This window comes from Gracilinanus agilis, chromosome 1 (assembly GCF_016433145.1).
Source record: "Gracilinanus agilis isolate LMUSP501 chromosome 1, AgileGrace, whole genome shotgun sequence".
Classification (NCBI taxonomy): Eukaryota; Metazoa; Chordata; class Mammalia; order Didelphimorphia; family Didelphidae; genus Gracilinanus; species Gracilinanus agilis.
The window spans coordinates 731,302,266-731,329,467 of record NC_058130.1 but is presented as its reverse complement, the minus strand read 5'-3'; the positions used below and the strand labels follow the sequence as shown (position 1 = coordinate 731,329,467).

Here is a 27,202-nt window from a genome sequence, read left to right as displayed (position 1 = left end):
GTGTGGCACAAATTTTTAAGATCATAGGAACCTAGTTGTAGAACAAGAGCCTTAGAGCTCATCTTGACTCTAAGTGACTTTGCTCTAAGTCACACAAGTCCATAAGTACTCATGTGCCAGGTACACAGGTAGTAGCGACAATTTTTTTTGTTGTTATTGTTGTCACATATAGAATGTATTTAAACATCAGAGGTAGATCCAAGATTTGCTGGGTATGTGGGGTAATGTGTTATGGGGTTCTAGCCAAGAATGGTGGTAGTTGGGTTGTATTCCAAACTACACACTTTTGAACCCTGATAGTCCTATAATATAGTCTAACAAGGCCTTCCTTGCCCATTCTTACCTATTATCTTATAGCTTTAATAAGTCATCCAATGGTTTGTATTGGATTTTTAGCTCTGGGGACTGGAATTGCAGAAATCTTCCTGAAGTCAGCATGGCTAAACGCATCAGCCAGGAGACCTTTGATGATGTGGTACAAGAAAACATCACAGAGTTTGACATGGACCCTGAGGAGGCTGTGAAAGAAGCTGTCCAGCAGTTTGAATCTCAAGGTACTGTCATTTCACTCTTGTGGATGACTCCTGGTGGTGGGATGTAGACTATCTGCGTGCCCAGGGCTACCCATCAGTATCTGTTTATCTTCAAAGGCACAAAGAACCCAAGTTTCTGGGGAATACATCATTTGCTTAGGCTCAGATACAGGAAGATATTGGACCATAAATCTAGAAGGAATCTACGTCATCAGCAAGCATTTTCTAAATACCTATTGTGTGCCAGACAGCTCTTTGCTAGAAACAAAATGAAAGCAGTGTCTGCCCTCAAGAAGTTTCCCTTCGGTCAAGAGGGACAACATGTAAAACTAATTGGATTTGTAAAATAAATATGAGATCATTTCAGAGGAGGGGCACTGGTAGCTGGCAGGGGTGGTGTTAGGAAAAGTTCTATATTGAAAGGGGTAGGTGAGCTTTGAAGGAAATGAGGAACTCTTAAGAGGCAGAGATGAGAGAGATGTGCATTCCATTCATGAGAAACAGTCTGTATTGTACTGTATGAAAGCCTGGATGCAGGAAAGGGAGGAAGAGCACACAGACCAGCCAAGCTGGTCTGCATAGTACAGGAAAGAGAGTCATATGAATAACAAGAAGCACTTGAAACAAACCAAATAGACACGTCTACACATTTACAAGCACTCTCAAGGTAACATGGAGCCATTGGAATTTATTGAGCAGGAGAGTGACATGGTTTGATATTCATTCTAACAAAATAATTTTGGTGACTGTAAAGAGGATAGATTAAATGGGGCAAGGCAGAAAGAACAATTAGGAGGCTATTATAAGAGTTCTTATTATTTTTTATCATAAGTGATAAAAATAATTTTTATCATAAGAGTAAGAATTGATGAAGGTTTAACTTAGGGTGGTATTTGCATATTGGTACTAAGTATAGAGAAGGCAGGAGATACAAGAGATGTTGTGGAGCAGTGGTGGATAGGTGGCCAGGCCTGGAGATGAGGAGGACCTGCATTCAAATCTGGCCTCAGATTTCCTAGCTGTCTGATTCTGGGCAAGTCACTTAACTTCCTTTGCTCAGGCTTTACATGTTCTTCTACCTTGAAACTGATATTGACTCTGAGACAGATGATAAGGATTTTAAAAAACAAATAAAGCAAGAGATGTTGTAGAAATAGAAAAAGATTCAGCAAATGATCAATTATAAAAGCTGAGGGAGAGTTGAGAGGAACTGAAGATGACCTCCAAGTTGCAGGGTAAGTGAATGTCTCACAGTGAAAGAACAGAACTCGGGTAAGACCCTCACTCCTGCCCAATTTTCTCATTCTCCTCAGGCTATATAGTCACTCAACCCAGGGCTGCTCTTATTATTGCCTGACTTCACTCTGGGTTTCTCCTTCATTTCTGGAGATAACTTTCCTTGTTCTCCAACACTGGTAGCCTAAGAGAGATTCTTTGCTATAGAATAAAAATCTTAATCATAATAGCTCATCCTCACAAGGCAACTTACATATATTATCTCATTTGATCCTATATGCTTAAAGAGGACTACCTTGGAGTGAGGAAAAAGAAAAATCTGTCTGCCCATCCTGAGTCTTAGGCAAGCCAGCTACCAAAACACTCAGACACTGTTCCCTCCTATGGCCATCTCTTTAGTAAAAGCTCTTATTAATAGCTACTTAGATCAGGGGTATTAAATTCCATTCTTGAAAATGTAAATGGAAGATGTTTAATAAAACATATAAAAGTACACAGTACATCATAGATAATGTTAATTTGTGATTTTTTTAAGTCATTATGCTGAGATCCATTTCTACTTGGACTCTGACTCTATTGGCCTAGATTATTTGTAGTAGCCTCCTATTAAGATTTCCTACATCCATCTTCTCCCCATTCTAATCCATCCTTCATATCACTATTGCATTATTTTTCTTATGGGTTACATTTGGTCATACCATTCAGACTTTGTTCAGACTTCTTTGCCTGGCTTCTTTTTGACTTCCCATTGTTTAAACCCTACTGTGAGGCATTGTGGTACAAGGGAAAGTCTTGGGAGTCAGACTTGCTGCCATTTCCTGGTTCACAAATTCCGAATTCTTTTATCTAATCATCATCTTTTAGTCCATCTTTCTCTCTGCCTTACAGCCTCCTCCTGTTGCGCTTTGTCTTGAAAGTGGTCTCTAGTCCCTCTATACCTCCCTTCTTTCCTATGACATCACCCTTCTACATTCTTTTTTCTTCTTTTGAGCTCTTCATAAACCAACACATCTCTATCCTATTGCTTCATATATCAGTGAAAAAAATGAGGCTTCACCAGAGCTCCTATTCCTCCTTTCCTAGTCTTACATCATTCAGATATTTCATCTTAAGAAGTGGCCCTTCTTACCAAGGCCAGTCCCTTTAGATGTGCCCTCCATCCCATTCCATCCTGTATTCTAGCTTTCTCTTCCTTTTTACTGTTAAACTCTTTGAGAAGTCATTTACACTTGGTGTCTTTGCTTCTTCCTTTTAAATCTTCTACAATCTGGCTTCTGACTTCATCATTTCTACAACTGCTCTCTTCAGTATTACGTGTAATTTCTGAATTGCCAAATCTAAAGGCCTTTTCTCAGTCATGGTCCTTCTGAACCTCACTGCAGCATTTGACACTTTTGATCACTTAAGCTGGATACTTTTCTCTAGGATTTCATGATGCTGCTCTTTCCTGAGTCTCCTCTTATTTCTTAGTTTCCTTTATTGGCTTTCCAGCCATGTTATTCTCCCTACCTTTGGAAGTCCCCCAGCACTCTCTTCTCTTTTTAATCTTTGTTGCCTTACTTGATTATCAGATCCCAAAGGTTCAAATATCATCTCTTTACAAATGGTTCTCAGATGTATATACCCAGCACTAATATCTCTCCTAAGTTTATAGTCAAGTTGCCTCTTGGACATTTCAAAGTGTTTCAGAGGCCTATGTTTTACTTATGTTCCATAGGTATCTCAAGCTCAGCATGTCCAAAACAAAACTCATTACCTTTCTCCCAAAACTCTCCTCTCATCTATACTTTCCTGTTATTCTCAAGGGGCATTGCCCTTCTCCCATGTTGCGCTCAGTCTCTCAAGCTAGGCATCACCTTTGACTCCTCTACTCACACACAAATCCATTGCTAAATCTTGGTGTGGCTCCTTTCACATTTCTCATGCTCATCTCCTACTCTCCACTTACCTTGCCACCACCCTTGTGGCACCAGACTATTGCTAAAGTCTGCTTCAAGTCTCTCCACTTCAGACCATCTCCTACTTGATTTTCCTAGTGATTTATTTCTAAAGGGTAGGTCTTATCACTCTGCTACTCAGGGAGTTCCAGTGGCTCCCTATTACTTCCATCATCATATATAGTTCTCTGTTTAGTGTTTAAAACTATGTATCCTAGACCCATCCTACCTTTCCAGTCATCTCATACTGTACTTCATCTGGGCATTTTTAGTTCCTAGAACTTGACACTTCATCTTCAGGCTTAAGGCCTTTGTACTGGTTGTTTCCATGCCTGTAATGCTCTGTCCCCCTTGACTTACTTTGCTTCCTTTAAGATTCAAGACAAAGTTTACTTTCTGCAAGAAGAGTTTTTCAATTCCCCTAGTAGCTAGTCTTTCCCCCCCTTTTTTGCCTGTTATTTCCTGTATGTATCATGTAAGGACCTGGTGATTTTTATGTTGTCTCCTTCAGTGGATTATGAGCTCTATCCTTAAAACTTAACCCAGTGCTTAATAAATACATGTTGTCTAGCTCACTGCTGCCCTGTTCTTGAAATAACCTCCTTCTTTCTTTTCATGTTGAATTGCTATTCAACTGTTGAAATCTGGTTCAAGTGCCTGGTCCACCAGAAAGCCTTTCCTAATAATCTATGTCCACCTCAGTAAGTGATGACCTCCACCCCCTTCTGATGTACTTGTCATTTAATTTGGTATGTTGTAATTATCTTTTGTTCCCTGACAAGACTCTGAGCCCCATTAGAACAGGGACCTTATTTAAGGTATTCTCCCTTCAAAAAGACATTGAATGAATATTGGAATTTAATTGGAAAGACATACAGCTCATTTCTTTCTCCTCCTTTCTGTTTCTCCCTCTCTTTCTCTGTAGGGGTCGATCTGACCAACATTGTAAAAACAAGACCCAAAGCATCTGCTTGTGGTGATCAAGGGCCAAAGCATGAAATTTTGCAGGTAGGGCCAATGGATGGTTACAGGAAATGATAAAGTTATACCTGCTTTTAGCAGCCCAGGACAGTATCAGTAGCCTTCCTTTCATATCCAGCCTGGGATATGCTATGAGTTGTTGGAGTAGTTCTTAAATTCTTGGGCCGTGATGTGAATGATGCTGTCTAAGAAGACCGGAACTGAGAATTCACAGGAGCTGGCCTCATCAAGCACAGCCAAAGGATAAAGCCGGCCCATTCTGTTTTGTATTTTATGGATGCCTTTTAGATTTGCTTTGGATTAATTTATAAACATATCCCCGCTCAGCAAAATTAGCATGTTGACCACATGTGACAGCACATGCAATATTCACAGCCACGTTCTCTGGCTTTGCAATGAAGGCGGGTAGTCCATTTTCTCAGCTCTTCTCTAGGGCCACACCTGGTCATTTTCACTTTATAATACTCAGTTATATTTTATTGTTCCTTCCATGGACATAGGGAATGTTATTTTCCTGGTTCTGCTTTGTTCATTCTGCAGCAGTTCATGTTCGTGTTTCTTTGAATTCTTCATATTTGGCATTCCTTGGTGTAGTAATATTTCGTTTCATTCACATAGCAGAGTTTACTTAGATGTTCCCCAGATCTTGTACTTTTTAAAGGCATAAAAGCATTTCCCTACCTAGGCAGTAGTATGGTTTTATTTTTTAGAAAAATTTTTTCCATGGTTACATGATTCATGTTCTTGCTCTCTCTCCCCACAGCCCCCCAACCCCCCCAGTAGCCAAAGCACATTTCCACTGGTTTCTTCCTGTGTCATTGATCAAGACTTATTTCCATTTTATGGATAATTGTTCTAGGGTGGTCATTAAGAGTCTACATCCTAATTGTGTCCTCATCAACCCATGTGTTCAAGCACTTGTTTTTCTTCTGTGTTTCCATTCCTATAGTTCTTCCTCTGAATGTGGGCAGCGTTCTTTTCCATAAATCCCTCAGAATTGTCCTGGGTCATTGAATTGCTGCTAGTACAGCATTCAATTGTACCACATTGTATCAGTCTCTGTATAATGTTCTCCTGGTTCTGCTCCTTTCACTCTGCATCAATTCCTGGAGGTCATTCCAGTTCACATGGAATTCCTCCAGGTTATTATTCCTTTGGGCACAATAGTATTCCATCACCAGCATATACCAGTTTGTTCAGCCATTCCCCAATTGAAGGGCATACCCTCGTTTTCCAGCTTTTTGCCACCACAAAGATTGTGGCTATAAATATTTTTGTACATATCTTTTTCCCTGTGATCTCTTTGGGGTACAAACCCAGCAATGGTATGGCTGGATCAAAGGGCAGGCAGTCTGTTAGTGCTCTTTGGACATAGTTCCAAATTGTTAGGCAGTAGTATGGAAAGAAATGATGGTAGGGGTATAGAACAAGTCATCATTTTTTGCAAATACAAGAATTTGTTGGCTTAACTGCATATTTGCTAAAAGGGTTTTGTTTTTCTTTCTTTAATGGAAAGTGGGAGAAAAAATAGATTTTTATTTAATTAAAATTCCCTCCTCTGTTTTTTAAGTTAAAAAAAAATGACCCTAGGAAGGAACAGCAGTGTTGGTGACCATGAGATTTTGACCATCTAAAGCCCTTGGTCTGGCATTCAAAGGACTTCCATAACAGGGAATTAACTTCTTTTCCCCGAGCTTTTGTTCACACTCTTCTTCACACATCCTGTGCTCCAGCCAAACTGGATTCCTCACCATCCCTCAAACACATCTTAAACTTTGTTCCCTTCAAACTTTTGCTCAGACAGCAACCTGTGCCTGAAATGCATTTTCTCCCATCTCTTCAAAAAAATGTCCAAAAACTTCTTCCTCTATGAAGCCTGATACTGCAATTGGAAGTGGTTCCATCACCAGGCAAACATTTTTTAAGCACTGGGTGTTGGCAGCTATACAAAGTGAAGCTAAGCCTGCTTTTGGTCTCAAGATACCGACACAGATAACAGACTGTGTAAGTGCATGAATGGTCTTTTTTTCCTGGCTTCTTCCATGGTGTATAAGATGGATTCTGACACATTGGTGTCCAGGAAAGTCTTGAACTGGCTTGCATTTTACCTGGAAGAAAAAAATCTGAGTAACTATACTTCTAGATGGAGAGCTGCCTTGTCTGGCTGTTTTATCTTTCCCCCAGGCAGAGGGGCAGCTTAACACTTCCCCTTGTTCTGCCATACAATGATCCAGAGTCTTTTCACTTGACAGTAGGAAATGGGGCTTGTCAGGTACCTTCCTCCTTTGGTATTGTAGGAAATAAATCCACTTTCTTTTCATTCATTTATGTCCAGTATTCCTGAGTATGTTTCTAGTTAAAAGATTTATAGATTTTGCAGAATTCTGTATGCCCGTTTGAATCAGCAGTTAAAAGTAAAAATTATCTGTTGGAATGTCTTTGGGGAAAAAAGTTGGCAATAGACTCCATTTTTCAAGGAGTCCAAGTTGAGCACCTGAGGACTTGCCAAGCCTGGGAATTTCTTTTCATATTTCTGGCCTCAAGGAAGACTAGAAATGCTAAGCAAGTTTGATCAGAGAGGCAAGAGCCTTTGCATTTCCATGAAGCTGCTAAGTGAGAAGCTAAGGTCACTTCATAATCTAATAGTCTATTGCATACCTCTAAGTGGATATTGTATTTATCAATGTATAATTGACCCTAGGCATAGCTGATGGATTTCTGTGTCTCAGCACTGAGCACACTGCCTTGTATAGGCATCTAATCTTAAATGAATGAATTTAGGCAAAATTTTCTTTGCTTATAAGCAACAAATGAAATCTGGAAGAATAGGCTGCTCTAGTCATAAGATACTTTTATTAAGTGCCTTCTTAACAGATAGGGGCTTGGGATACAATGACAAAACACAAATCGTGCCCTCATGGGGTTTATATTCTAATGGGGTGGGGGACATGAAGCTGTGCAAGTAAGCAAACACAATGTCAATAACAAATAGAACAAAGCAATTCTAAGAGGGCATAAAGATGAGCAACTGAGAGATCTAGGGGCCTGAGTGGAAAGGACAGTAACACTGTGTTTCCCCTTGTGCTTTATAGACGCTGGATGCCCTCCAGAAGTCTGTTGGCTCTGCAGCCCTCCAAGAGGCCGCTGAACACCTGGTGAGCTTCAGTGAGCAGTGCCAGGGGCAGGTTGCTACCCGCTACCTAGCTGCACAGAAGGGTGCATACCCTCTTGTGCTTTCAGCCTGTCATCTAGCTATGACAGAAGACCAGGGATTCTTGGTAAAGGCCCTGAACGCCCTTGCTGCTCTGACTGATGGTCAGCCAGACCTGCTGGATGCCAAGGGGCTGCAGCTACTGGTGGCCGCATTGAAGGAACATGTGGCAATGGCTGAAGTGACATGCTCTGGGCTCCGTTGCATTCGGTATGTCTGTCTCAAGCATGAGCAGAACCGGCAGAACTTGGTAAGAGCTGGCATCCTGCCTCTGCTTACTGGGGCCATCGAGAGGCACAGCTGCCGAGCTGATGTGGTCAAGGAGGCCTGCTCCGCTCTGAGAATCATGACCTTTGATGATGACATTCGAGTGCCCTTTGGCCACGCACATGATCATGCCAAGATGATAGTACAAGAGAATAAGGGCTTAAAGATTCTTATAGAAGCAGCCAAAGGTAGGAAGACAGTTTATTTCTTAGTGTCAGTAAACAGCAGATTCCAGCCTCTATCTTACTGATAGAAATCAACTGGGAACTCCTGAATTTGGGGAAGTAATGAATCCTATTGGTAAATCAGCCTATTGCTTCTAGAGTCAGACCAATGAGAGCATCACATAGGAGATGTCTAGTAGCCAGCAGAAGGAACTGGGCCAGAGATCAATGTCATTGCCATCCCTCTATGGGAACAGGCATATTCCTCTTTTCCCTATGTGAGTTTTGTGGCTCTCTGGTTCCCTACCATGATAATAAGCAAAAGCAGCCTGATTCTCTCCAAATGGGACTGTGGGAGTCCCTAGTTCAGAGTATCAGATTGTTTACTGGAGGAATTTGCCTCTAGGAATAGTTGACTTTAGAGTTTGCCCATGGGCATGTATTTACTCTGCCTTAGCCAGAGTAATGAGAAAGGTACAGTTTGGTGGCAAAGTGAGAGTGCCAGGCTTAGAGGCTAGAATACCTGAAATCAAATAGGCCTCAGGCACTAGCTGTGTGACCCTGGACAATTCACTTAACCTTGTTTGCCTCACTTTCCTCATCTATAAAAATGACCTGGAGAAGGAAATGGCAAACAACTCCAGTATCTATGCCAGGAAAACTCCAAAAGAGGTTAATAAACATGACTGAAAACAACTGAAAAACAACAAAGTTGACTCTTGGTTAGCTTGAGTGGGAGAATTAACTCTTTTTCATACTTTAATTAAAGGTACTGATTAGAAATCCATTCTTGGGGCTGAGTTAGGAGGTCATTGGTAGTCCTGAGTGGATCCCACAAATCCTGTGCCAATTTTCTTTAGAAGGGACCCCAGGAAAGGGAAACTTTAGCTTTTCCTGAAACACACCCTACCTCTTGAGATACTAGGCCAATGCCAACTTCCCTCAGTTTGGGTAGTGACTGCTTTGAATGGTATTTGTTCTCTGAGCAGAGAGGTTTTCATTCCTTGTTCCCCCTCTCCTGTCCACTGGGGCTTGTTCTTCTGGCAGCATTCCCAGACAACCCTGCTCTTCTTGGTGAGCTGTGTGGTACTTTGTCCCGCCTGGCTGTTCGGAATGAATTCTGCCAGGAGATCGTTGACCTAGGGGGCCTCAACATCATGGTGACCCTTCTGGCTGACTACATTGACCACCAGGTGAGGAGCCCCTTCCAGGGATGGGTGGGTCTCCTGAGGGCCTTTTGGGTTTTGTCTATCTGGCCTTGGAAATCTGAATAATGAGAGGCAGTGTTAACTCTTGCATGGAGAGCTGGCTTCACAGTCAGACTCTGACACTCATTCTGGCAGAGTGATCCTGAGTCAGTGGGTCACTAGTGCCCCACGTGCCTCTTAAGAATGACCTTGCAGGGAAGGGGGGTTTCCTAACTTTGGATTCCCTGTGCTAAAGTCGTCAAGGTCCAATTCCTATCCCTTATTACGGGTGAAGCAATAGGCACAACCTTATCTTAGCCCAGGGAATGATGGGAAAGATTTTTTTTTCCTCTTTAAAACCCTTACCTTATGCTTTAGTATCATTTCTAAGACAGAAGAGCAGTGAGGGCTAGGCAATCAGGGTCAAATGACTTGCCCCAGGATCACATAGCTCAGAAGTGTCTGAGGCCAAATTTGAACCCAGGCTCTCCCAACTCCAGGCCTGGTGCTCTATCCACTCTGTTACCTAGCTGCCTCTGGAAAAGTTTGAAGTGAAATGAGAACCACACACAAAGAAACAGGGAGGATTCAAATTCATGTCAGTTATAGTTTCACTTATGTAAGGATAAAAAGGCAAAAACAAAAAATTAAAAAGAGAATTCACCCAAGGGCCACTTGCTGGTATCAAGACATTGTGACAAATAAGTCCTTCTTTACAGAGGACATGTTATGAGAATTCTGTGCTATTGAGATCTTTACTGTCCCATCCTACTGCCCCCTAGGGAAGGGAAGGGGCCAGGGGCAGGAATGCATTCCACCTTATACCCTCTTCATATGACCCTCAGACTGGAACTAAACCATCCCTGTCTCAGAAGGATTCCCTTTAGGTGCCAGTTTCTGTGCCCAGAGCCCTGGGATTTGGGTCAGCAGACCTTAGACAAAGCATGTCACCTTCTGGATCCTTGAGTTCCTCTGTAAAAGAGAGAGTGATAACTACTCTAGAGCACTGCCTTCCCAGGGTTGTTGTGCATGAAGGAAGGGCTCTGGAAGCCCTCAATCCAGTGGGACTTGTCAAGGCTCTCTATGCTCAAAGTTTAGCCCAGCACAGGCAGTAGTAGTTAGATTTGGAATTATGAAGATGGAGGTTCAAAGTCTGCTTTGTGGTCCTGGGCTGATGCAGAACTTGCCACTGCCCCAGGAAACTTTCTTGTTACTGATCTGCATTGGTTGGGGAAGTTCTCTCAATAGGAGTTCCCCTACATCTTTAAATCACAGATCCAGCTCCCTTCCCCTCCCCCCCACCCCAGTTACATATTTTCTAAAAAGCATTGGAGGGAAACTGAAATCCTTTTCTGGGTTAACATAACTTCTTTACAGTATAGGAGGGAGGAGGGCTCTATGCAGAAATAAAGGTGATGATAAAAACAAAAGGTATTGCTAAAAATCAGATTTTCTTAAAAGGTGCATCTGTGAGTTCTCAAAGGCTGTGGCAGCAGACTTGAAGCTTTGGGAAGTCTGAATAGTAGGAAAGGCTCCCAGCTTGGGGATGTGCCGCTGGTATTATGTAGTCTGACTAAGGTCCCTGAAGTGTGCACCACACAAAGTCAGTCTCCAGAAGCACTAAGCCTAGAGTCACAGGATCTGATAATGAACCCTAGCTGTCAGTTGCTTCTTGTGTGACTGCCTCAGTTTCCTCCTCTGTAAAATGAAGTGATTCTAAATAACCACTGATATCCTTGCCACTTCTAAATCTATTGTCCTGTGGTTTTGGCTTAGGAAGAGTGGGGATGAGGGGATGGAGCTACAGTGACTCTAGAAGCCCCATGTTTCCCTAGACAGTCTACACTGATGGAGGGAGGGAGTACCTACACAAAAGGGAATGATGAATATTCTTGGTGAAGTGGGCACAGTGTCCTGAAAAGTTCTTGAGTCCTAGTCCTAACTCTTCCATTTACTAATTATATGACCCTGGGCAAGTGAAGTTATTTTGCTGTTCTGGGCTTGAGTTTCCTTTCTGTAAAATGTCCCAGGTTGGGGTGGCAGGGTAGAATTTGGTGATTGATTAAAAATTTAGGATTCTGAAATCAAGAACATGAAAGTAGTTTCTGGAAATGAATCGAACCACTGTGCTTTGGTGGCTAGCTTGAGCACAGTTTCCTACTTTCTGATGTGCTCATTTTGATGGCCATACAGGAGCTGGTATGGCAGGTGCTGAGCGCCCTCCGAGCCATTGCAGGTAATGATGATGTAAAGGATGCTATCGTCAGTGCAGGTGGAACAGACTTCATTGTAATGGCGATGACCAGACATCTCTCCAGTCCCCAGGTACCAGCTGTGATAACTAGGCTCTCTGTCTCATCTTCATGGGGTTTCTTTGGTTCTTAGGCAGTCTGAATTTGATCTGGATGGTCCCAAAGAAGGGAAATGACTCACTGGTTAGCTCTATGAATGGTTAAACCTTGGTCTCTGACCTGGGATAGTCACATGTCCCTTGGCCTTACCCAAGTTTAAGGTCTCTGAGGCATGAGGCTGAACCCGCTGGGGTCAGGATGCTTGAGCCAGGAACTGGGAGCAGAACAGCATCTGCCCAAAAAGGCCTGGGTGCCATTATGGTTGAGTAGAAGAACACAGAGCTTGATTCCAAATCACTCCCTGGTCTGTCAAATAGAGACAGTCATCTCAAACCGGAAGCACCTTCCTCACTGGGATGTAATACGGTGATGGCAAACCTGTGACAAGTATGTCACCACTGATGCATGTAGCCATTTTCGATGACACGCAGCCACATACAGAGAAGTATGGGGCCGAATACCAAGGATGAAATATTTGCTGTAGTGTAGATACTCTGCACTATAGATGACAAATCTACCTATATTAATTTACCTATTTTGGTTTACCAAATACAGTTACATATTACAATTATACATTTTTGTTATTTAAACTATAAATATCGTGAAATTATGGTGTTTTTTCTCCGAGTGACACACCTCTTGAGTTATGCTCGTTTTTTTGGCAAATCTTGACACACCAAGCTCAGAAGGTTGCCCATCACTGTTGTAAGAGCTAACAGTAAAAGCCTTCAATTCCCAAGGCGTGGGTGTGTCTTCATTGGTCTGGTTTATGTGTGTCACCTAATGAAAAAGTGACTTCTTTGTCCTCTGCTGATCCCTGCAGATTTGTGAACAGAGTTGTGCAGCCCTGTGCATGCTGGCTCTTCGTAAGCCAGACAACAGCCGGGTGATAGTCGAGGGTGGAGGGGCCTTGGCAGCCCTGCAGGCCATGAAGACCCACCCGAAGCAAGTCAGTGTTCAGGTAGGCAGCCAGCTTCTGTTCTCACAATCTCCGAGGGGTCACTCTTGTGGTTTTGCACGAAGAGGGATACTGACTCTGACCTCTGCCTCTCTTTCTCATCCCTGTGGGATTGTAGGGGTGGGGATGGCCCCAGGATCTGTTCCTTCCTGCTTAGGATGATATTCCTGACCTGATCATACCACCACCACATGTAGGGAAAGAGTCTCATCCCTAGAGCCTCACTTCTCCCATATCTACATCTTCACTGGTGCTAGCAAATGGAGCCAAGATCTGGGGAATGTGACAGCAAAGAGGCAGTGAGTCTAGTTCTCTGGCAAGGGACTGGAGCTTTCCTCTGCCAGTCCTACCCCACTCCATGGAGTCCACATTGGTAGCCAAAGTTTCATGTCCACTTCACTATGGCCCAGACTACATCTCAGTATTCACATCACTCCAGATGGTCAGTTCCTCAGTCTTAGGCTAGCTTGTTACTTCTGCCTGCCCAACGGCACCTCATAGTGCAGGTTTGGGTCAGTCTCTTGAGGCTTTTCTCCCTCACTCATTCCCACAACTATTGGGATTATGTTCAGAAACAACAGCCTGCTTAGGCTTGATTCAAGTCAACTAACAATTGGTAGGGGCCTGGGATTTCACTGGATGTTGGAATTTCCAGCAATGCAGATCAGCCACATGTCTACATGAGAGGTTCAGTGACTGACCTAAGGGCACTGCATCAGTATGGAGTCTTCATGACTCCAAGTCCAACCAGCCCTTTTACCTCCTTTCCACACAACAGACTCTTAAATGTTTCATATGTCAGAGGGTCCTGTGTTTGGCACTAGGACTGCCAATCACAAGTTGCCCTGAAGGAGTTTATAATAATGGAAGTATATAATGAAAGACAGAACAATATTTGTGTCAAGGAGGACCTACACAGACTGTTATGTGAGAGAGGTATGGAGTGGGAAAAATCACTTCCAGTCAGGCAGGAGATGGGAGGCGCCTTGGCCAAGGGCTCTGAACTGGCAGAGATGGAGTCTAGGGATGGACATGAACAAATGTGCAGAGATGGGAGAGGGCACAATGAAAACAATGAGTCATCTACTTTGGCTGAACTTGAGTGCCCGAAAGGGAGGCCTGTGAGAAGTCAGATTTGCAGATTAGAGCCAGATTCTGAAGGGCCTTGGATACTGCCAAGAAGTTCTTAGTCTATCCAAGGAGCCAGCGAAGAGCTCCTGAGAGGTTTTGTTCTTAAAACAGGGGAGTGATGGGATTAGAGCAGTACATTAAGAAGATTACTTAGGAAGCCACACAAAGATGAATTAGAGAAGGGAGAGACTCAAAGAAAGGAAGCAGTTAGCTTAGAACAAGCTGCACTCTTATGACTTATGTAAAGGGACAGAATAGCTGAAAATCTTATCCAAAGGGCAAAGGTGGGCATGTCCAGTCTGTAACTTTTAGGGATTAATAGTTCCTATGACACCAATCCTTTTGATCTTTCCATATCAAAATAATGGATGTAGGTCAATAAGATGGAATATAATTAGGGGTGAAGGTCAAGACCTACATTTTGATCAGAAATCAAATAAGTCAGGTGTAGGCCAAGTTCTTAGGAAAGCTAACATGGTTTTAGGCTGCTTTTTAAGAGAGGCTGAGTAGGAGCAGTTTAGGTATCACAGTGGATAGAGTGCTAGGCCTTAAGTCAAGAGGACTTAGGTTCAAATCTTGCCTCAGACACTTCCTACCTATGTGACCTTGGGCAAGTTATTTTAACCCTGATTGCCTATTGGGAGATGTGAAAGCTTTACTGTCCTCTACCCTGGCCAGACCTTCTCTGGAGTCCTGACGAAGGTAACTAGAATGATGAGGGGACAGAAAACCATGTCTGGAGAGGACTGAAGGAACTTAAGTGGTTGGGCTTGGAAAAAAAGAAAGTTGGGGAGAGGAAAGAGGCCATGATAGTTCTCTTCAAATACTCTTCAAATACTGAAGAGGCTCTTCTGGGGAGGCATACTTAACTCTTATTCTGGCTATCCCCAAAGAACAGCCCTAGAAGCAATTCAGGGAAATTTGAGGGAAGAGAAAACTTCCTAATAATGTTTTAGGATTGTTTAGAGAGTAGGAAGAGAAACTGAAAAATAAATTATATATTTTTTTAAGTAAAAAAAAATTAAAACAGTGATATTAAAAAAAGAATTGTCTAAAAGTTGAATGGGCTGCCTTATAACATGAATGAGTGAACAGATGATTAAGTTTAGTGCTGTGCTAAGGACTTGAGGATACAAAGAGAAAAATAGAGAAAGTCCTTGCTCTTGGAGATCTGAGACTCTAAAGGGGAAGTGCAGGACAGATGTCAAAGCCTAGGGGCCCTTGGCCAGATGACAATGTCAAATGTCTGTAGTACATAGAGACAGGGCAGCTGATAAGGCCTAGAAGACCTGAGGAATCAGTGGCAGAGCAGAGGCTGGATTACTACTTGCTAGGGTTACTACTGTTCGGGCCCAGGCTGAGAAGGTTCTGAGCATTCTTCTACCACTGAGATTCTAGAGATCCTCTTCCTCCTGGGATTCCTCAAAATTTTATTCTTTAGCATCTCAGATTCCTTCAGTAATCCCTCAGCACTCCTCTAGAATGTGGGCTCTCACTTTAGCACAGGTTAATCAAAACCTTTGGATTGGTTTCTGGACACTAACTCTTTCACCCCAATGCTAGAAGAATCCAGAAAACCCAGGGTTCAGGGCTGACCTAGGGTAAGGAGTTGTGATTTGATCTTTGAGCTACCTCTTTTCCAGCTCCCAAATGGAATGCCTTTTTAAGTTCTAGTTTTAGTTCTAGTTTTAAGTTCAACAGTGCTGTGAAGCCCCTTTAGTGTTTTATAAAATAATATATGTCATCCAACTTCATGAAGCTCCTTTGTGTATTTACTATTATATCAGATTATAGGTAGAGGAAGCAGTAAAATATTTCAGAAATCACTTTCTTAGAAGCTTTGAAGCTCTTTTTTTTTAAATTTTTTTATTCATAGACCCTCAAGATAATCTAGTCCAATCATTGAATTTCCCTTTCCCCTCACTTTACTTATGGGGAAACCAAGACCCAAAAAGGTAAATGATTTGTCAGAGCACAAAGCTAACAAATGGTAGAGCTGGGATCTGAATCCATGTTTCAGGACATTTAGTCCAGTGTTCTAAAATGGCATTCAGGTAGATACTTCACTAGTTTAAGTAGAAAAGTGCATGGCATAGAAGCCATGACTTTCTCTGAACTTGGAGGAAGGAGGTATAGGACAAGTGTGAAATAGGGACTTAGACCTAAAGAACAAATGATGAAGCCTGCCTTCTTGGAAGAGAAACACAAATGTAGAATGTTTCATTTACTGTTGGCCCAGAACTTTGCCTTCTTTGAACTCTCCTTATATCTTGCACAGTGCATAACATCTGTATTGCCTTGTACAGCAGGGGAAATCAGTCTGATGCTTTGAAAAGTAGAGCAAAAGGGCTAGGCTTTTCCTTCCCATCTTCCTCCTCCCCTAGTTTCTGACATTTGTCTCCATGTTCTCTGATGATAACTTTTGCTTCTTCCCCAGAAACAGGCTTGCTTGCTGATCCGTAACCTTGTAGCCCGCACACAGGCCTTCTCCCAACCCATCCTGGACATGGGGGCAGAGAGGCTCATCATTGAAGCTCGAACCAAACACCGGGAATGTGATGATGTGGCCAAGGCTGCCCTGCGGGACCTGGGCTGTAAGGTGGAGCTTCGGGAGCTCTGGACAGGAGAAAAGGGAAACCTGGCTCTCTGAGGGTCCCCCCACCCCACCCCAGAAGGCTTCATGAACATTCCAAAACCCACACTGGGTCCATGAAAGCAGCTGAGCTGGGAACTTTGGGTTCCCTAAAATGTTGGGGTACCATATTGCTCAGAGGCCTCATGGAAGAGTCTGTTACTTCTACTGGTCAAGAAGTAAAGTCTTCTACCTCTGGCTCCTGAGGGCAGAGATGCCTCAGGGAACACACTGGCCCCCTTGGTTTAACCTGGGCCCTACTTCTGTCCTGCATACTCTTCCAGAAGGCCATATACAGGAACAGACAGAGATGTGTGCTCTGGTTTGGATGCAGTGAGCTCCCTTCCTTCTGCAGTGGTGTTGGCTATTCTCTCTTGTTTGCTTTAATATGACAGTCTCTTGGTGGCCCTGTGTGTCTTTCTGCTTTATAGTTTTTAGGTCAAGATGCATATTCCTGTGAAGGTGGGACAGCTAGAGCAGGTCCATGGAATGCCATGAGGGTGTTCTTATCATCTTGACTTAACTTTCACTTGTGTAAAGCATAGTGAAGAAGGTTATATGAGAAGTGTTTCGTGGATACTGAAGGATAACTAGTAAAAACATGCTTGCCCATTCATTCTTTTGATATTTCAAAATCACCCTTTGGGGAAACTGTTTACCTCTTGGCTGCCCTCTTCCTGAGGTACCAGTCTTGCCTTGCCAACAAGCTTCAGCCTTTGGGTCACTCCCTCCATCCACTGCCATGCTGCTGAATGAAGGTGGAGAAAATTTTAACATGCCCTTGCAGTTCCTTGAACGAGACCCTCCATCTCTCGGCTCCAGGCATTTTCTCTGGCTGTCTCCTCATGCATGGAAAGTTTTCCCTTCTCATCTTCACCTGACTAGAAACCTTCCCCAACCCTTCTTAATTCCAGTGCCTTCCCTCTGATGAGTATTTCATATTTATCCTGTATAGGGTTTGTATGCACTTAGCTGTTTGCTTGTTATCATCTCTTTTAGCTTGTGAGCTCCTTGAGGGCAGGGACTGTTTTTTTTCCTTTCTTTGTATTCTCAGAATTTAGAAACAGTGCCTGGTGCACAAAGTAGATGTTTTAATAAATGTTAATTGACTGTCAATGCTGCAGATTTAGTTATGTCCTGTGCCCCATGCCTCATTCATGAGAAAGCAAAGTAGCTTGGGACAGCAGTCCCCACAATAGGTACTAGGCTTCTCTGATGGCATTGTCATGAAGTGGAGAGCTGGGCAAGTCTGCTTCTCTACTCTTCCTCTTCCTTCACTACCACCTCCCAGCTCTACTTATGCTTCACTAACCATCTACCAATTACCAATGGCATCAGAAGCAAATGCCAGCTCATTTGTGGCAGTTCTAAACCATTTAGCACCAAGGAACTAGTTCTTCAAATCCTATTGTTGGACTGGTCTGCTGGAATTTGATTCACAGGAGAAACAAAAGTAGCTACTAATAAATTATGTAGATAGGTGTCAGAATAATTAGGTGCCACTGTGGATAGAGTACTGGCCCTAGAGTTAAGAAGACCTGAGTTCAAATCTAGCCTCAAGAAATTGACTATGTGACCATGGGCAAGTACCTTATCTGCCTCAGTTTCCTCAAATGTAGTTCAGAGATCATAAAAGTACCTATTTTGCATGGCTGTTTTAAGGATCAAATAAGACATTTATAAAGTGCTGGCCATAGTGCCTTGCACGTAGTAGGCACTTAAATACTTTTTCCCCCACCCTCCAAAAAAAAAATTTAATCACTTCAACAAAAACAATAAATTCTGTTCATTTTAGTTTTCATTTTTAGTAGTGGTCGGTAGGGTAAGGGAAGACTAGGTAGAATCTATCACCACAGAATCTCATTCACTAAGTAAAGTCACCTCTACAAATATTCTTGACAAGTGGTCCTCCAGCTTGAATACTTAATACTTCGGGTGATGGAGGGTTTACTAGTACAAAAGATGGCTCCTTCCAACTCTGGACAGTTCTAGCTTTAAGCTCTGCTTAAAAGTGCTGAAAATCCAAAAGCCCCAAAAGCAGTGTGTTTTTTTTCTCATTACTCTAGAGAAGTGTCTCCAAAGTTAGACACACAAGACATGTCATAAAGATGAGAGGAACCAACCAGTTAGAAGATGGGCCACATCTCGCCCTCCAAGCTAGCCAAAGGTGAGATACTTCTTTTTTAAAATTTCCTTACTTTTTCCAATTACTGGTAGAAACAATTTTTGACAATTGTTATCTGACATTTTATGATTCAGATTCTCTAACTCTTCCCCAAGGCAATAAATAGTTGGCATAGGTTATAACAGTGGTTTCATGCAATACATTTTTCCATATTCCCCATGTTGTGATTGAAGACATAACACACATACAATAAAAAACTTATGAAGGAGAGGGCAGCTAGGTAGCTCTGGACTGAAAGCCAAGCCTATAGAAGGGAAATCCTGGGTTCAAATGTGGCCTCAGATCCTTCCTAGCTGTGTAGCCCTGGACAAGTCACTTAAACCCCATTGCCTAACCTTTATTAGTCTGTCTTGGAACCAATATTCAGTATTGATTCTAAGATGGAAAGTAAGGGTTTAAAAAAAACAACTCATTAAGGAAATAAAGTGAAGGATGATATGCTTGATCTACAGTCAGATTCCAACCCTTCTTTCTCTGACTGTGGATAGAGGTGGTTTTTTTTGTGGTTTTTTTTTTTTATTTTTTCATAAGTCCCTTAAGGTTATCTTAGAACCTTGTTTTGCTGATAAGTTTAGTCCTTCACAGTTATCACTGTACAATATTTCTGTTATGCACTGTTCTGGTTCTGCTCACTTCACTTTGTATCAGTTCATCTAAGTCTTTCTAGGTTTTTCTGAACTCATCCTGTTCATCATTTCTTAGGCACAGCCATTTTCTGTTACAACCATATACTACAATTGTTCAGCCATTCCCCAACTGATGGACACTCCCTCAGTTTCCAATTTTTTGCCACTACAAAAAGCTGCTAAAAAAAATAAGGGTAGGTACTTCTCAAACAAAGTTTCATCACCTTTTTATCATTCAGCACTTCCTGATTGGACCAGAACCTGGAGGAGCTAAGTCAGGAAGTACTGAATGATAAAAAGGTGATGAAGCTTTGTATAAACAAAACCAATGCAACCAAAATTAGAGTGGAAACAACAGATTGGGAAAAAGTTTTTATAACAAAACTCTGACAAAGGTTTAATATCTCAAATATGCAAAGAACTAAGTCAAATTTATAAGAAATCTAATCATTCCCCAATTGACAAATGGTCAAGGGATATGAATAGGCAGTTTTCAGATGAAGAAATAAAAGCTATCAACAATATTATGAAAAACTGTTCTAAATCCCTCCTGATTAGAGAAATGCAAATCAAAACAACTCTGAGGTACTACCTCACACCTAGCAGATTGGCCAATATGACAGCATAGGAAAATAATGTTGAAAGTAATGTGGCAAAATTGGGACACTAATGCATTGCTGGTAGAGATGAAGTGATCTAAACATTCTGGAAGGCAATTTGGAATTATGCCCAAAGGGCTTTAAAAGGGTGCATGCCCTTTGATCCAGCAATATCACTGCTAGGTTTGTACCCCAAAGAAATAAGAAAAAATGGGAAAGGATCTGTTTGTACAAAAATATTTATAGTTTGCTTTTTGTGGTGGCAAAAAATTAGAAAATGAGGGGTTGATAAGATGATTTCAGGAAAAGCTGAAAAGATCTGTAGGAACAGGTACAGAGCAAAATAAGCAGAAATGGCAGAAAATTGTACACAGTAACAGCAATATTGGACAGTGATTATCTGTGAAAACTAGCTCTTCTCAATAATGCAATGATCTTGGAATCCCCCAATGCTGATATTCCATATTCTAAGGGCCCCTCTATATTTAGAGCTGGAAGGGATCTAACTTAGGAAGCCATCAACTCCAACTCCTTCATTTTACAGATGAAGAAACTAAGGTAGAGAGATTAAATGACAAACCTTGGGTCACACAGCTAGTAAGGGTCTGAGATAGGATTCACACTCATTCTTCTTGACTCCAGGTCCAGCTCTATCCACTATGCCAGCCCTGGCATCCTATTCTCTAAGGGCCCTCCCAGCTCTGACACTGTTGTAGAAGCATGCCTAGTTCTGACATTGTGTTCTAAGATTCCTCCCAGTCCTGACATTCTGTCGTAAGGGTCCTCCCAGCTCTGACATTCTCTGTTCTAACCTCCCTCCCAGCTCTGACATTCTCTGCTCTAAAGGTCTTCCAAGCCCTGACATTCTGTGTCCTAATAGCCTTTTGAACTCTAACATTTTATGGATTGTTTGAATCTGAGACTCTTCCTAGCTTTAAATGGCTGATAAAAGGAGGAAAAAGTTGGGAATTTTGTCCTTAGGTGACAAAGGGAGGAACCTCTCAATCCTTTCTCAGAAAAGAGAATCTTTTAAAAAAGGATTTATTTCAGAGGCTGCAGGAAGGGAACATGAGGCCCATTCTCAGCATCTCCCCTGCTCCTACCTACCCATGCCAGGCACGCTAGGGTCTTGCTCAGTCAGGATCTATTCTGGATGACGGAAATTAAACCCAGGAATAGACTGACAGGGCCAGAGGAGAAAGGGAAGGCAGCAGGGCTGTTCCTGACCTTTCCCTTAGTTGGCAGCCACCCTGAGAACCTCACTGAGCCCTGCCAGAGACCTGCTTCCCTGTGGAAGCCATGGTTAGAAAGGTACAGCAGCCTCCTTTGGTAATGTAAGATCTGGCCTAAATCACTGCATTTGGCTAAGTCTTTGTTGCCTCATCTAGGAAACCCAACTCTAAAGTGCTTAGTAAACTTGTCAATTGTAAAGTTTGGTGTAAATTCCAGGGTTTACATGTAGCCAAAGCTTATAGATAGAGCTAGATGGAGCCCTAAAGATCAATTAGTCCAGGCTTTCTGATCCATAGGCTGTGACAGATGGGGGGGTGGGGGAGCAGGGGGGGGTGTCCCATGAACTTTGATGGAAAAAAATTAAATATCCCTCTAACTGAAAATTAGCATTTTTCTTTCTTTCTTATCTTAGTATCACTTCTAAGACAGAAAGCAGCAAGGGCAAGGCAATCAGGGTTAAGTGACTTGCTCAAGATCACAAAGCTAGGAAGTGCCTGAAGCCACATTTGAACACAGATCCTTCCATCTCCAGGCCTGGCACTCTATCCACTGAGCTACCTAGCTGCCCCAGCACTTCTTTATACCATAAAGTTTTTTTAAAAGCCACACTATTCTGAAAAGGGTCCATAGGCTTTACCAGGCCACCAAAAGGAATTATCACACACAAAAAAAGTGATGAACCCCTTGATCTAGTCCAACTCCATTTTAGAGATAAAGAAACTGAGGCCCAAAGAAGATGAGTTACTTGTCCAAGGTCACAAAAACTGTGAGTAATAGTTTTGGAGTCAGAACCTATGTCTCCTTAATCCAAATCTTCACTAGGCCTGGCTACTTCTTTCCCCCTACACCCCTTGAGCAATTCATTTTGCCAAATCTAAATATTCACTGAGTACCTATTATATCCCAGATACTCTGCCAGGTCTTCCAAGATGAAGGTCTGAATTCAACTTCTGCTGTACTATCAGAGGGAAGGGAAAAAATGGAAATGAATGATCAAGTCTTAGGAATGTGAACAGTTCCAATCCTAACGGTTTTTCCCACAGATGAGATCCAGGTCACACCAGGTGAGTAGGAGACTGAGGCACCCAGGGATTATGCCAAGGTTGTCTGAGCTACATTTGAGTTCCTTCCCTGGAGGTAAGAAAGGAGGGGAGACAGTGAAGAGTGATGGGACTTTGTTTGGGCTTTTAGGCAAAACATGAAGCTAAGTGTTAGAGGAGAAAGAAAATTTTGATCAAACATATTTCTTCCCCTTATAGGACTCACATTCTAGTAGAGGGAGGGGTAAGGAAAAACACCATGTGTAACTCTAATAAACAGTAATACATGTCAGTGCACTAGAGAGGTACAAATAAAGCGCTATATTGAAGAAACAATATTAACACTACCCTCTGTTCTTGGCACAAGTCTGCCACAGATGATTCTTATTATTTCATCATCATTCTGCTGGACCCTTGAAACAAAAGTCCTACCCATGTTGAAAGAGGCAGGGAAGAAGAGCTGGCCTCAGGTTCAGCCTCTCCTTCCTCCTTAGGCAGTTTTTTCTCAGAAGGTTCTGAAAGAACTCCACATTCTGATTTCTGGGATTCCTTCTCTTCTCAACTCATTTGATAATTTATTGATGATCCTTGGGCCTAGTTGAAAAGGATTCCTATTTTTTTTTAACCCTTACCTTCTGTCTTAGTATCAGTTATAAGATAGAAGAGGGGTAAGGCCTAGGCAACTTGGTTTAAGTGATTTTCCCAGGATCACACAACTAGGAAGTATGAGGCCACACTTGAACCCAGGACCTCCCAACTCCAGGCCTGCTGTCCTACCCCTGCCATGGAGCTATCCCCCTGAACATGATTCTTGTACAAAGTCATTCTAGTAGGAAGACCTTTGCACACTTAATCTAGGGTCTTCTGATTGATGCCTGTTCTCATCTAGATAAATTATTAAAGTTAATACAGATCCTGGGCAAATCACTTAACTCCCATTGTGTAGCCTTTACAACTCTTCTGCCATAAAATCAATATGGAAGATAAAAGTTTTTAAAAAAAGGTAATATGGGGTGAGGTGGTTTCAAACTTTGGGCTCTAATCCTTCTTGTGGATCAATCTGGTGAAGCTAGTCCTGGTCACTTCTTTAATTACTTCAATGAGGACTCCTTCCTACTCTTCAGCTGTTTTTATGGCAGAGGAGTAGGGCACAGATAGTTAAAGAACAACTGATAAATATTTCTTTCAAAGACTTCCAATTAGTCTTTTAATGTTAATTTCTTCCCTCAATTGACTATCTCCCATTTATTTTGTCTCTATCTTGTTTCTCCTGAAGGGTTTCAGTTATAACAAGTCATGAAGATATTAAAGATGTATTCAAAAGATGAGCAAAGAGTTCATGGACCAGATTTACAGATATATTTCTAATATTTCACATGATTGATTTCTGAATCCTTAAATTGGATGAGACTTAAATTTTGTGGAACTTAAAAATTAAACCTCTACTATTATCTGCAGTCTGAAAAGTCCTTTGTAATGTCAGTGTTTCTGGAGGAAGGTTTGATCAAAGTCAAGAAGCAACTTCAAAAGAGCGTCTTTCCTGGGCACCCTATTGTACAATTATGTTGCTATCCGATCTATCTTATAATTGGTTGTCAATATTACAGTTATGCTTCTGTTGTTTTACTTGTTTGATTGACATCCCGCAAACCCCCAATCCTTGAAACCTATAATAAAAAAGTCCAGGGTGGTCAGGGAGCTCTCGGATTCTCTGAGTGCTGACCTGCTGACACAACACTAAAGTTCTTTCTCTGTGTTCCTTGTCTCTTTGCTCCTTCTATGTATCATTCTCTCTAGTCCTTAATCTTTACCCATTGCTTTCCCAGTCTTAGCTCCTCTCTACAGGGGATTAAACCCATGAAAGAATTTAATGTAGGGGCTGGGACTCTATATCTCCATTCTTGCTGGTATGTTATCTTCCCCCTTAATACTATCCCCTAAAGGCAGGGACTGGTTTTTTGCCCTTTTTTGAATCCTTAAGACTTAGACTAGTGTTTGGTACATAGTAAGTACTTATTGAACGTCTGCTTAGGATACCTTTAAAATCTTTTTTTTTTTTTTTTTTTTTTTTTGTATTTATAAAAGGAGAGAAGCTTGAGGACTCATCAGCTTCCAGAGGACATAGGATTCTCATAGATTTAGAGGTAGCCAGTATCTCAAGCAGGATCTAATCCAAATCCCTCATTTTACCAAGATTGCTCAATAGCAATAGGGCAGTTGGGGAAAGGGAAGGTTTAGTGAGAAACAGAATGGGTTCTGTGTAGAATCTGTTGAGTTTGAGGTGTCTGTGGGACATCCAGTTCAAGACGTCTGCTAGGCAGCCAGAGATAAAAGTGAGAAAAGTTAGGAGAGGGGTCAGGGCTGGACAAACAGATTGGAGAATCATCTGTATATAGATGATCACTGAGCCAATGGGAGCTGATGAGATCATTAAGAGATAGAATAAAGGAGAAGAGAAAGGGCACAGGATGGAGACTTGGTTAGTGGACATGATCTGAAGGAAGATTGAACAGAAAAGACTAAGGATAGGTCAGACATGTGGTAAGAAAACCAGGAATGCAGCACCATGAGAACTTAGGAAGGAGAGTGAAGACTATAGAGAGGCTGGCTGTTTGGAGGGTCAAGCAAGTACAGAGAAGGGGTAAGTGGCCAGACTTTCAAAATGAGGGTCTGCCTTGGCCTGACAGATTGGTAAATGGTGGGCCATCAAACAGTTGGCTTTTTTGCTGTAATGAAAAAAGCCACCTGCTTTACTGGAGTCTCAGAGAGACAAAATGTAAAGTGAGGCTGGCTAGAGTCCTGTCTGCATGCAGGGACATCTTGAAAACCCTGCTAGCCCTTCATACTCAGTATATCTCACTAAAAATATCTCTGATTTTGTCATTTGAGTGGCACATCTAAGATTTCTTAGGACAGATTTAAAGCTCCTCGGAGCCTCAGAGGTCTTCTAGTCCAACCCCCTTATTTTACTGAGGAGGAAACTGAAGCCCAGAGAAATGTGTTTTTTTTTTTTAAAAAACCTTACCTTCTGTCTTGGAGTCAATACTGTGTATTGGCTCCAAAGCAGAAGAGTGGTAAGGGTAGGCAATGGGGGGTCAAGTGACTTACCCAGGGTCACACAGCTAGGAAGTATCGGAGGCTAGATTTGAACCTAGGACTATCTCTAGGCCTGGCTCTCAATCCACTTAGCCACCCAGCTGCCCCTGGAAATAAGTGGTTTGTACGTCACATAGGGAGAAGAGTGGCAGAGGAACTGCTTGAAGCAAACAGAAGGGTGTATATTCTTACTGGAAATGTAAGACTTTTGGAACACTTGGTCAAAGGAACATGCATTTATTAAACACCCACTATGCGCCTGGCACTATTAATATTAAGCCAAGAGTTTTATTAATGTTATCGTTTGATCCTCACAACAACCCTAGAAAGTAGATGCACTATTATTATTCCCATTTTTATATGGATAGGGAAACTGAGGCAGAGAGCAGTGAAGTGACTTGCCCAGGATCACCCACCTATTGTGTCCGAGGCAGAATTTGAATTCAAGTCTACCGGAGTCCAAGGCGACTACTCTACGTACCGGTGCATGCTGTTTCTTACTCCTTACGTATCTCATAGTTACTTAACTGTGTCCACGCAGTGTGTTGTTCCCAGTAGAATGGAGGCCGCAATCCAGAACCCGGTTCGATACATGAACCGAACGAAATCCGCTCTCCTCTGGAGAAGAGAGAGACGACCCCAGTTCTGAGCGCAGAACACCCCGAGTGCACCAAGCACCTGCACACGTGCGCTGCCCAGTACTAGCTACAGCACCCACTAACCTTTTCCCCACTACCCTGGGGCGGCTTGGATAGTAGCCCCGCCCACAGCACGGCAATTGGTCAACGGCCCGTTGCCGTCCGCGTTTTTCTCACCAATGACCACCCTCTTCTCCTGTGCCCGCCCTCGCAAGCCAGAAGCTGCCGCCTCGAGCCCCACCTCGACACCCCGCCCCACGGAGGCGGCTTTCTCACTGGTTCATGGGTGGATTCGGCTGGAAAAGCCAACAAATAGGAACGCTGGGCGGCGGGGGTGCCCTCTTTCCACCACCGCCCCCGGCGCAGGGTGCGTGAGGCGGGGCTGGGCTGGGTTGGGCTGGATGGCTGTGGCGGCTGGTCCCGGCCAGTGAGGCGGAGGGAGCGACTGGCGCCCTGAGGCGGGTGACAGGCCCAGCAGAGTCGAGGGGGTAGCGGGAGCAGCGGCCGTGGGGTGAGTGTGAGGGGCTGGGACAGGCCTTAGGCGGGAGGTGGGAGCCGCGGCGTCTCTTCTCTCCTCCGACCCCAAGGCAGGTGGCCCGCGGCGCGTCCTCCCTGACAGCCGGAGCTCGCTCCCCCCTTCGGCGCGTTCTTGCGGCGCCCTGTTCACCCTCCTCCCTCTAGCCAGTTCGGTGACGGCCTGTCAATGCCCAAAGACCACTGGGCGTCCCGCCTCCTCCTTTGCCCCACCCCCAAATAATTAAGTGTAAACAGACGTCTGCGCTTTCCGCACCCAAACGTAGATCTCTTGCCCCTCACGCTCCCCCCATCCAGATGTTGCTTCTCCCTAATGTCCTACTACATCGAATTCGGATCCTTCCCCTGACATCCAGAGCTGTGGCCACTCTGCCCTCCAATCCGACTCAACCGCTCCGCCCCTCCCCCCCAAACTTCTAGGGGCCCTCACAGGCCCCCTCAGTACTTTGATTTGTTACTACTCATTTACTCCTACTAGTTTTCTCTCCCTAACCTCAAACATCTGAAATCCTATTTGGGAGGGGAGGAGAGGGGAAGGGAAGAAGTATTTATTAAGCACCTATTCTATGCCTGGCACTGTACCAAGCGCGCAGGTACCTCCTCCCACCCTACTCCACTGCTAAAAATGTCCTGGGACACTTTCCACTCCTCCCCTTTCTTCCT

General features: G+C 43.1%; 1 protein-coding gene and 1 long non-coding RNA gene across 2 annotated transcripts; both read left to right on the top strand.

Moving 5' to 3' along the window:
• Positions 1-436: 436 nt before the first annotated feature.
• On the top strand, positions 437-17,479 carry ARMC6 (armadillo repeat containing 6). Its single transcript, XM_044672235.1, has 7 exons — positions 437-554; positions 4,632-4,714; positions 7,780-8,353; positions 9,377-9,522; positions 11,710-11,841; positions 12,691-12,828; positions 16,394-17,479. Exons 1-7 carry the CDS (start codon positions 437-439, stop codon positions 16,604-16,606), a joined length of 1,404 nt encoding a protein of 467 aa, XP_044528170.1. The 3' UTR covers positions 16,607-17,479.
• Positions 17,480-18,339: 860 nt separating this feature from the next.
• LOC123244014 lies at positions 18,340-25,255 on the top strand. The gene is made up of 3 exons (XR_006506063.1): positions 18,340-18,755; positions 22,275-22,368; positions 23,548-25,255. It is a non-coding gene; the product is annotated as an uncharacterized LOC123244014 (long non-coding RNA).
• The last annotated feature ends 1,947 nt before the right edge of the window (positions 25,256-27,202 follow it).

Bases quoted from the DNA above. Each gene is read 5' to 3' on its own strand.
- ARMC6 (XM_044672235.1), top strand. From the start codon at position 437: ATGGCTAAACGCATCAGCCAGGAGACCTTTGATGATGTGGTACAAGAA. The intron at 8,354-9,376 runs GTAGGAAGACAG...TTCTTCTGGCAG, and splicing joins TCTTATAGAAGCAGCCAAAG to CATTCCCAGACAACCCTGCT. The intron at 12,829-16,393 runs GTAGGCAGCCAG...CTTCTTCCCCAG, and splicing joins CGAAGCAAGTCAGTGTTCAG to AAACAGGCTTGCTTGCTGAT.